Source organism: Phoenix dactylifera, chromosome 1, assembly GCF_051530095.1.
Source record: "Phoenix dactylifera cultivar Ajwa chromosome 1, Ajwa_hap1_PhDact_Kaust_v1.1, whole genome shotgun sequence".
In the NCBI taxonomy this organism is placed as follows: domain Eukaryota; kingdom Viridiplantae; phylum Streptophyta; class Magnoliopsida; order Arecales; family Arecaceae; genus Phoenix; species Phoenix dactylifera.
In genome coordinates, this window is record NC_143190.1 from 7,506,695 (window position 1) to 7,517,266 (window position 10,572).

The following is a 10,572-nucleotide window of genomic DNA, read 5'->3' on the forward strand; positions in this document are numbered from 1 at the left end:
TAGCATCTTGAACCTTCTTTTAGAGATTAAGAGTTTTTGTTCTATTGGGGTTGAACTCTTTAAAGTTCTGAGCTAAGTAGAAAACTATATCTAAGCTTTTCTTGCCTGAATCAACTTAGAAATCTGAGTTCGATTAAAATAGGCTTTACTCTATGCCATGTGTCAATCCATGGTTGGATTATCATTTTTGGGCCACATAAGAATAGAGGAAGAAGAAGAGATCGAAAGTTGCCGAAGCGGGGAAGGAGAAAATCTAGAACAAAGGAGAAAATTTAGATCGAAGTAGAAAGAGTAGATAACATGTATGTTGTGATGCATACTTGGTATCTTGAGCTTTCTTTTAGAGATTAAAAATTCTTATTTCATTGAGGTTAGACTCCTTCTGAGTCAAGTAGAGAACTATATCTAGACTTTTTTTTACCTGAATTAACTCATAAATCTGAGACCAATTAAAATATATTTTCTTTGATGCCATATATCAATCCATGGTTGGATGATCATTTTTGAGCCATACATATTTTTATAGCAGTAAATATCCTTCATTATTGTCTCTTTTCTTATGTGCTTCTAGTAAAATAGCAATGCATTTATCGTTCATGGTTGCAACCCACCAAATATCTAGAAGCTCATCAAGGTTGACATAAATTAGGAAATTTAGGAATTGGCTAAACTCTCTCTAAAAATAAATTAATAATTTAGGTGATTTTTAAATTATGGACCCCTATGTGGATTAGGTCATGTAAGTTAATAAAATAGTTGAAGAGTAGACGGATAGACCCGTTGACGTGTCTTGGATAAGATCATAAAAAATTCCTATCTTTTCATGAGAAAAAAAAAATAGAATTAGCTTCAAGTGCGTCAAAGTGATCAAGACGTGGGGATTAAAGATCTAGGCCTTGGGCCACCACTTAGTGGGCCTACGTCAAATCACATTTATGTGATCCGATAATACCTAGGTTTTCTCTTTTGATGTACAAAATGAGTCATTCAAGCCTGACCGAGCTGGGCCCAGGTTTGTGAAGTTCCTACCCAGCCCATTGGTATAGGTATTAAATTGAGATACAGGTGGAGTCCAAGTTGGATTCCTCCAAATCGGCTATGGGTCCCCGGAACCACTTGTATCCGCGGACTTTTTTTTATATGAAGACCACAGATCTTGTTTGCACTCTACAGGCTACGGACTGCGGCCTGCAGGCCCAAATAATTATATAAAATCGGATCAGGTAAAGACAGGTCATAGGATTGAAAATTTAAAATCATTCAAATTTTAAATGGATCGAGTCGGATCTGATCTAAATTCAATAAACTCAAATCCAACCCAGAAAATAAAACGGATCTAATTTTAGAATCCAGCCCAGCTTCACGGATCCTCCAAAATGGGTCGGGTCATGGGTTGACCCAACTCATTTGCATCCTTAGTTGAGTCCTTGGATTCCTCCAAGCTGGCTCTGGGTCTACAGAACCACTTGTATCCTCAGACATTTATATGAAGGTGACAAATAAGTGATCCAAAGGGTCATCTAGCAGCCTGAAAATACTTTCGTCCTCCACATATTCAAATAAAAATGAACAGTTTGCCGATCTTAAAATGAAACTTGTAACTTAGAAATCTTCACATAATTGAAGGTCCACTTGACGTGTTAATAAAATTTTCCTTTAACCTAAAAGTAGGTTGTTGTCACAAAAATCATTATGTGTAGATAGCATAAATGAAAACATTTGAAATTGTTATAATATTCAAAGTTCCCATACCTTGGAGGAAGGCTCATGATAGGAAACTCTAGGCAATGGAGACAGGTCTTCCTTACACAGGCCTCTCCATCCTCTAATCTTCTCCAAGATTCCAATAAGTGACTAATCCCAAGTTCCCTCCATGAGCAAAAAGAAAAAGAATGATGTCCAAATTTGATTTAAAAATTCATGTTCAATTTTTCAAGGTTCATAAAAGACAAAATAACTTTTCATGAAATGCAAAGATATAGGTTTAAGTGATTATTAGGAAATATCTAACATCATTTAGTCGGCCAGCTTTTTTGTTTTATTTTCAACTTTGTTATCAGTTATAAATAAGTGATCAAGGTTATACGTAATGAATTGATAGTTCACGAATTACACAATATCCATCCTCCTTGTCACCCCTCCTCTCCTTGGTGGAGGTTTTGGATTTGAGTCTTTGGCTTGTGACTTGCCTTGCTAATTCGAGGCTATGAGTGATGTACATGGACCATGGAGTATGATTTAATAAGTCCAGTGAATAATGATGCTTGACTTCCTATAGCTAAGGTGTAGTGATTTGCAGAGGCCATTGGATTTTGGATCCTACAACATAGTCTACATGGCGTGCATCAAAACCTTGTTATCTGTAATTATAGAACCCTCTGAAAACCCAATTTGATGTTGTATATTGGGAATTCTTTTTGAAAAAAAACACTTTTTATTGGATGAATAATGTGAGAATCAAATAGTAGTGGTTCTTCCTGTCAAATAAAAGTCATTAAAACAGAATAATAATTGTTTCTAGATTCCCTTGTGTATACATGCATGTAAGGTGCAGCTTCTTATATCGTTATAATGCTATTACATGATGCTTTAACATCATATAAATCACATCATGCAATTCAATCAGATCAAGATACCCGACCTTTTTAAAGGTCTGATTATCTCAGAACAAATTTTATTGTGCATTTCGAGGATTGCATATTTTCTTCATATTTATGGTGGTTAATGCTTTATTAGGTGGCTAAAATTCAGGAAGCTTGGAATTTGTATCTAGGGGTTTTGACATGAATCTGAGATTTTGAGTCTCTTGATTGATGGTCATTGTAGAGTATGCATGGTGATAAGGTTGCTTATAGTTGTGAGTGCAAATCAATTAGACTTTGGGTTGAGATAAGCATGTGAGATTTTATGGATTATATGCAGGAGATTAGAGAACACACACACACAAAAAACATAAATCCAGTTAGAGAAGATTGAAGTGTACCTTAAAAGCCTTGAGCAGCCACTGATGATCGCTACAATAATATCATGTGGAAGAACAAAGCACAGAGATGGGAAAAATCTTCTTCTCCTTCTCCTCCTTGGTGTCTATTTTCTTAATGATATAGGTATCTCCTAGAAATGTAGAGACTTTCATCTCCTAAGATTTCTCTACAAGTGAATATATATAGGAGTGGAGTGGGGATCTAGCCCAGTTAGTATTGCAAATGGGTCCACCCATTACAGAGCCCATTAACTAAATTAGGCCTACCCAAATATTCGCTACACCACATGACTAAGACAATAGGCTCAAAATAACTATATAATCATAAATTAATTATGGGCTCCATAAATATTTATTCGGATGATAACTTAGCCCCTATTATATAATAAATCAAAATAAAATTAATTCATAATCAATGGAAGCCTACTTTTATGAGAAATACCAACAAAGCAATTCTCGATTGAAGGTACCTGGTGATTCAAAATTAACCGGGACTTATTAATTGGAGGGCTTAGGTGCTGTCCCATTAATTTTCCATTTTTCTTCTACTTTGTTTTAACAACAATCTAGTGAGAGTATCCAGCTGCAACGTTTTACATTCGTGTGGATGTATAGATGGATTATTATTGTCTGATTAGTAAAACCAACAACTTGGGATAAAGCTCAATGGTTAACATGAGGTGCTGGAATTCCTTACTGAAAAATGCTATGTCACCAAATAGATGTGTCATATTTTCCAGCATTGCAACTTAAAGTTTAGAAAATCAGTCCTTCAGATGCAAAAAGTATTAAAGAACAGGCAAATGTTCTACCTTATATGAGTTTGGATCACTGAGACCAAGTGAATTAAATTCTCTGCTCTCATCAAAAAAAAAAAAAAAAGATAAATTCTCTTTCATACATTGTGTGAAATTAAGAAAAATGAAATAGATACTTCCTTATTAATGTGCCTCATTACGCAAAAAATAGAGCTACAAAATTGCTCGCCTTGCAGGAGCAAAGTCAAGAAGGTTGAAAGGATACTGCAATTCACTGAAAAGAGCTCATTGGTTTTACTTGGCTCTTCTTGTGCAGCTTCTGATGAGAATTAGGAATCTGAGCCTAAGCAATCTTGGTATCACATTAAACGCTGTTGAAGATAGGTTCTATTAAGATTTGGAACAAGGTAACATGTTTTCCAGTCATGCAAGGTTAACCTTCCGTACAGGTTTCTGGATTCTGCTTCTTTGGGTCATCTTCATATAGTATTATGCCTAGTTATTCTGCAAAGCTTGTTGAGACTCATGTTGTCCTCCCCATGTCTTGATGCGCTCCTCTGCTAGCCTAGCCTGCATAACGTTTAAAAACTTTAGTAGTCACATAGTAAAAGGAGGGCCAAAAGAAGGCCAAAGTGCAATATTTGAGTCTTGTATATTGTGACTTGAAACTGGTGTTACAAGCTGGATCAAGTTTAGATGGACACATATAGAGTCATGATCAGCCTCTTTTTGCAAGGAAAAACTTGTAGCAATGGATGTTTAAACTCCTTTTTGTGATAACATTATTGAAAAAAGTGTTTTCCTAGAATACTAATTCCTTTGTGAACTTATTTAGATAGATTTTAGCAAAGGTTGTTCCCTTTTATATAGTAGTTTTCTTTCGCCAACCCTATCATCTCATGTGTCGCATCCCTTGTCGGTCCGATTTCGCATATGATAAATCTTAAAATGAATAGAGTGAAATCATGATTTGCGAAGTCTATTACAGATTTCATATATCAAGGCTCCTTCAAGGTTCCTCTGTTTATGTTTTTTTTTTCGGTCCTTTCTTTTATTCCGATTAGAAATTTATATGGAATTGTTGTTGATTTGTTCGTGCAAAAAATGTGTTCAATTTAAGGATATTGAAATTAAAAGTTCAAAAGACAGGTGGTTTTAACCTCCTATTCGATCAAAAAAAGAAAAAAAGAAAGAAAGAAATTAAAAGTTCAGAAGTAATATGATCCAAACTACCTGTCTTTCCCATTTAGTTCTGGATGTAATCAGTAGCAAAATAACTGTTTGTAAGAGAGTCCCAATGAGCATTCCCACCCAAATGCCCTGCATCACATAAATAAATTAGTAAATATAATACACACATATAGGTACAAACACACACACAAATATGCTCATATTTTTATTTCATCCCCTCTCGTTTTATGGTCAACCTGATGTCATTCTTTTAGTTATAAATGGAAATACAGAAAAGAAATCAGGATTATCCTTACAGTGTCTTACCTGTTCATTAAGCTTGATCTTGAAGCCAAGAATGGCTCCTATGGGCAACCCAAGAAGGTAGTAACATGCTATATTTACAAAGGCAACCAAGGTTTGCCATCCAGCACCTATTGCCACTCCTGCAAATTATAGTGAGACCCCTTGGGTTAAAACCATTCCTTAGGGCCTATTTGAATATTTCTATGGACTAAAAATCCTGTAGAAATCGAGCCTGTTGATCCATCTAGCTTGCATTTCTTAACAGCCTGTTCAAATCCAACCCAGATCTTAGTTTTTGAACTGCAGAAAGAAAAAAAAACTGAAGAAAAAAGATTTTTGATATCTTTTTTCTCTCCCCATAGGATTTAAGTTGGGTGGAGCTTGGTTGATACGGGACTATGCTTAAATGGACGGTCCGATTTATGAATTCTACAGAATTTTCAGCCCAATCCTGTAGAAATAGCCAAACAGGCCCTTAGAGTACCGAAGAACCTTTAGCGACCATTCTTCCTCATCCAAAGATTAATGCATCGTTTCTTGCATTGTAGGGAGATTATACCAGAGAGAACAGGCTGAATGCTGTTCAAAAAGATTGTGGCACCCAGAAGGTATCCCAGTTTGGATGTCTCTCTCACCAGTTCAGGTACATCTGTGAAAAGCTTTGGTGTGTGCTTTCTGAAGATGAGAACTATGGCCATAAAAATGAGACCAAAGAAGACTGATGTGGAAACAGAAACAAATACTGCAAACTTCGCTGCTTTTGGGTGATTTGCTCCAAGTTCATTTGATACTCGTACGCTGTTAAGTAAGAAACAAACAATATATTCAACTCAACTGTGGCAGTAGTTCTTTGATGACCAGGAGCTGGAAACAATTGAAAAGAGGTAATGCCTACCTGACTGCAGCACTGAAACCCAGAGCAATCATCAACGCCCAAAGTTGATAGTTCATGCTAACATACATAATGGGCAATGGATCAGCTAAAGGAAATTTTATGTTCGATCATTTGAAGAAAGAAACATCCTATGCTTACATGACTGATTGATATGAACTGTAATGTAAATTCAGAAAATATATAAACTTTATGTTGTTTTAGACAGTAGTAAATTTCTTGAAGCAGGTATCTTCAAAGGATAGAATATCTAACCAGATAGAAATAGCACCAACTGCGATTTTAGGATTTTGTAAACAACCCACCAGAATAATAACAGCAGTGTAATACCAAAGCTCCAAGCTGTAATCAAATTGGTCTAGTTAAAGGTAGAGAATCTGGATATTTTAAAGTAGGCATATTGGCCATTTTTCTGTGCATATTTTTGGAATTAGGTACTTACCATAGCATTATTGCTGATGCAAGTGAGAGTTTGATGAAAGCTGCCAGGTTCTGGAATGCTGACAGAGAGAAGCCTTGCCATGCTTCAGGGAAAAAGCCAGATACAAGATAAATCATCTGACCCAAATTTATAAGCCACCAAGAAATGTTCACAGCTATTGCTGCACCCAGCAACCCATGACCCATTTTTATTACCAAAATCCAGTTTAGCAGAACATGGATGCCCAGAACCACCCCAGAAATCAAAGCCATGACCCAGACCTTGCTCTGAGATTGAAAAAACTTCTGGAGAGGAAAATTCATGGCATAGGCATATAATTGTGGGATTGTCCATATAGCATATTTGCCTGCGACTTCCGATATATCTTTCGACTGTCGAACAAGCTTTAATATGGGTGATGTGAACACATAAACTGGTGATAGAACCATTGCTGTGACTCCAGAAATAACCCATGATCTTTGCATGTAGACTCCTAGCAGGTGAAGCTGTCCAGCGCCAACAGCTTGGCCACAGAGTGTTTCCAAGGCACTCCCCATGCCTAGCTACAGATAGATGATGAGCAATTACTTGACTAAAAATTGATGGTCAGACAACCAAGAATTAGCATGGTTCAGATTATGATTTTTTTTTTTTCCCTAATACGGTAGAGCAGTATAACATTTTGTGCTGGACATTTTTGGCAGAAGATACAACTTTCCCCTGTTAAATCTCCACTTTGGTAATGGCATGCATTTTTTTTCACTTTAATACAAATCCATTTTTTTTCTCATTGTTCAAATTATCATGGAGCAGGAGTTTCATACACACGAATCTAGGGAGATGAGGGTGAATGATATATTCTTTATGCTTGATTAGAAACATACACACAAACATTTTGAGAGCTTAACTAGAATGAAGTGTACATAAATAGTCACAGTCAACTAAGAATACCTACTCTAACAGCTCATTTAGTGTCTTAGTGTATCATGGAAGAACTGTGAATGGTTTTATCATTTTAGGTGTTCCAATGCTATTGATACATGTTATTGGATTCAGAACATAGATAGCATACTCATTCATAAATTATTTCTTAGTATAGTTGATAAAGTCGCCGGGAGTTTGGTAGCCTTGTCTGATTCCGGCCCGATTTCTCTCTTGGTGCCCTCACCCTCTCTGAAAAAAAGAAATCACAAGGTAGATGGCCAACAAATTTTATTTATTCTAATTTACAATTTTTTTCTTGTTGTTTTAACTTTTATTATGTTATTTGTATATTTTTATTTATTAATTTTTTTAATTGAATAAAAGTTTCTGTAACTTTTATTATGTTATTTGCATATCCTCACTGTTTATATTTAATTTGCTAAGTAAATTCTAAATAGGTTATAAACATGTCTTAGAAAAATAAAAATCCAATGGAGTTGGTGATGGATCAACTTCTAAGAAAAGAACCAGAGACACCTAACATGTTTCGGAGCTATATAAAATGGGACATGGACATTTCAACATTATATTATTTCTTTTTGCTGAATTGTATGATTTTGCAATCATAGATAATACTATTCAATTTCGAAATAGTGCCGGCCTGTGCTATCAACTGATAGAAAATAAATCCATAAAATAACGTCGAACTTTATATATTACTGAATTGTGACAACTCGTCTACGGTGCCTCCTGTGATGACGCATGACGCAGCTTCAGATATCAAGACCTGTGGATATGCTCAAACAGAAACTAACCTTTCCTTTCTCTATAATGTTTTGCGTTCAGTCAAGGATATTTTCCTCTATCTTGAGTCATGGAGAATGAACATGGACGCATGAACCCACGAAAGAAGACTGCTTCGAATTTCAACCACCATATGAGTAATGAAACATGCCTTGCAGCTAGATAAAGAAAGATGCAAGAACGACTATCTTTGTAGAAATTTTTTATAGACACCATGCAGAAGATTAGAACATAAAACAGATAAAACAAAGTAAAATGTTCTATAGCGATCATTAATTGCTACTCAGAACTCTCAAGATATGCCTAAAGTTTTCAGTTTATTTTATGAATTTTGTGTCCTAATCTCATTGATGGTGTCCATAAAGAATTTCTCCATCTTTGATTTATAAAACTGACTAAACAAAATTGAAATAAGAAGAGAGAAGTCTGGAATCAAAAGAATCACAGTGGATTCATAGGTACCAGCGGATCGATTACCAGAATCCCATATGCGAAGCCTTCGATGACATTCTGTGCGATCGAGACCGCAGCAAGCTCGACATCTCCGAGATGCCCGACGAAGGCGACGGTGACAAAGCCAAGGGAGAACTGCAACACTCCTGTAAGTATTGCAGCCCCTCCAATTTGCCACATCCTTTTGGACTCATCCCAGATCTTAGCAACCAGCCTTCCCATGATCACAATACCTCAACAGAGCTCTTTTCTCTTCTTACCTGCTGGGCTTATTTATTTACACTCTCAGCTCACCAACTACGGCTCTCCACTGGTTCGGTTTGTGCCTTTCGCGCGAAAAACTTATTCACCTTCCTTCGCCGTGTCAACCATTGGATCGCGCAATGGATGCTTCGAGATCTGTAAAGAAGATAGAAGAAAAAAGATTGGAGTGCTTTGAGATTCGTCGAAATTGCAGAAGAAGAACGATAGTTCTTTTGCGCGAAAGATGCAACCCGAAAGCCCCTCTACTTCCCATTCTACACCTACAAGAGTCTCATTCAAGTAGACCCAATTCCCATGAGAGATTGCAGCTCCTTTCAAATCGTTTATGTATACCGAGAGACGAACAGGGCTGCAGACTGGGTCGACTCTTTTGCTGCTCAATACTTGGAAGAGGTCCTTTAGACATGTTATGTAGCTGCCCCTTTATCCCTATGCTACCTCCTTTCTTTTGACTCTTTTGGTTAGTAACCATCCAAAAAAAAAGTTGGGTTCCTTGTACCACGTGGCATAAGGAGATTGGTGTGACTCAACAGGATTGTCTCGTGGTTGGCTTATGAGCTGCCACATTGCATCCATTGGGCTCAAGGAGAATATTACGTGACCTACCGGCGTACCAAAGATTTTTCCCGGCTTCCGTTAGGTATCAGAGATGGTAGTTGGGTCTTGGGTTGGATTGGAGACCTGCTCTTTTTTTTTGTTTTGTTTTGTTTTTCCTTTGGGTTGGTGTCAGCTTGTAAGGTGATAAAAATGCTGCAAATGGGCGCAGTTTTTTAAAATGGTTAGAAGGTCACGCAAGCACCAAGCGATCAGACTAGGTGAGGGCAAAAAACGTCCAATGTGTAATTTAAATTGAACGATTGAACAAAGTAGAAGGACAGCACACCAACCTTTTTTTTTTTGGCAATTGTCAACGCTGATCTAAATGGATGAAGCAAACTTGCAGTTGATTAATGATTATAGAATGACTAATGTTTTCAAACATTTATGCTAATGTGTCTCCTTTGGGTGTTGATTAAGTGGAAGCATCCTATTTCAACTTTAAGTTTGATATGGATGGTCTCAGGGTTAGGTTGATTGAAAGAGAACTCCAATAGTTCTTGCATCAGCAAAAGCTGACCGAAATTATCAGGTTTTAGATGGATTTAAACAAGGCAAAAGTATTAAATAGCTTCAAAAAGCCGCAAACCACAAATTTTGTAGTTTCACTTCTGTTCTGGTGCTTTCTGTGCTCATTCACTTGGCTATCCTTTTTTTCCGGGGTGAAGGTTCACCAAGAAGATGATGTGTTTTCATTTGGGATTTCCCAGACTTAGTTATCTACGTCTCATTTTGCTTTATTGAGTCAAAAAAAACTCAGTTAATACCATCCGATTAGCCTTTCTAGGTAAAAAATTGGATTGCTATAAATGATATCTGAGCGAACTAGTTTCATAATCCACCTAAATTAGAAGATCTTCCAAATTTGATTGGATATTTAATCTGGTAATTACAGTCACTAAATATAAGTGGTGTTTGGTACAAATAACTTATTTGGATATTCTATAGAAATTTAAGATCACTGACAATATAATACTAAACCTACATATTATATTCTTTA

At 36.5% G+C, this 10,572-nt stretch overlaps 1 protein-coding gene across 3 annotated transcripts; it reads right to left on the reverse strand.

Moving 5' to 3' along the window:
• Positions 1-3,895: 3,895 nt before the first annotated feature.
• Positions 3,896-9,271, reverse strand: LOC103720781 (protein DETOXIFICATION 33-like). Of its 3 annotated transcripts, none has more exons than XM_017846095.4 (8): positions 8,736-9,271; positions 6,552-7,093; positions 6,365-6,451; positions 6,113-6,169; positions 5,777-6,015; positions 5,239-5,357; positions 4,975-5,061; positions 3,896-4,311 (listed from the first exon to the last, which is right to left on the reverse strand). In XM_017846095.4, exons 1-8 carry the CDS (start codon positions 8,931-8,933, stop codon positions 4,237-4,239), a joined length of 1,404 nt encoding a protein of 467 aa, XP_017701584.3. In that variant the 5' UTR covers positions 8,934-9,271; the 3' UTR covers positions 3,896-4,236. The 3 variants fall into 3 exon arrangements, with proteins under 3 accessions (XP_017701584.3, XP_088575737.1, XP_088575745.1); XM_088719611.2 differs by having other exon boundaries at positions 8,721-9,052; XM_088719619.1 differs by having other exon boundaries at positions 6,552-7,089; positions 8,736-9,028.
• Between the last annotated feature and the right edge of the window lie 1,301 nt (positions 9,272-10,572).

Bases quoted from the DNA above. Each gene is read 5' to 3' on its own strand.
- LOC103720781 (XM_088719611.2), bottom strand. From the start codon at position 8,933: ATGGGAAGGCTGGTTGCTAAGATCTGGGATGAGTCCAAAAGGATGTGG. The intron at 7,094-8,720 runs GTACCTATGAAT...ATCTATCTGTAG, and splicing joins TTCTGGTAATCGATCCGCTG to CTAGGCATGGGGAGTGCCTT. The intron at 5,062-5,238 runs GTAAGACACTGT...TATGTGATGCAG, and splicing joins AGATCAAGCTTAATGAACAG to GGCATTTGGGTGGGAATGCT.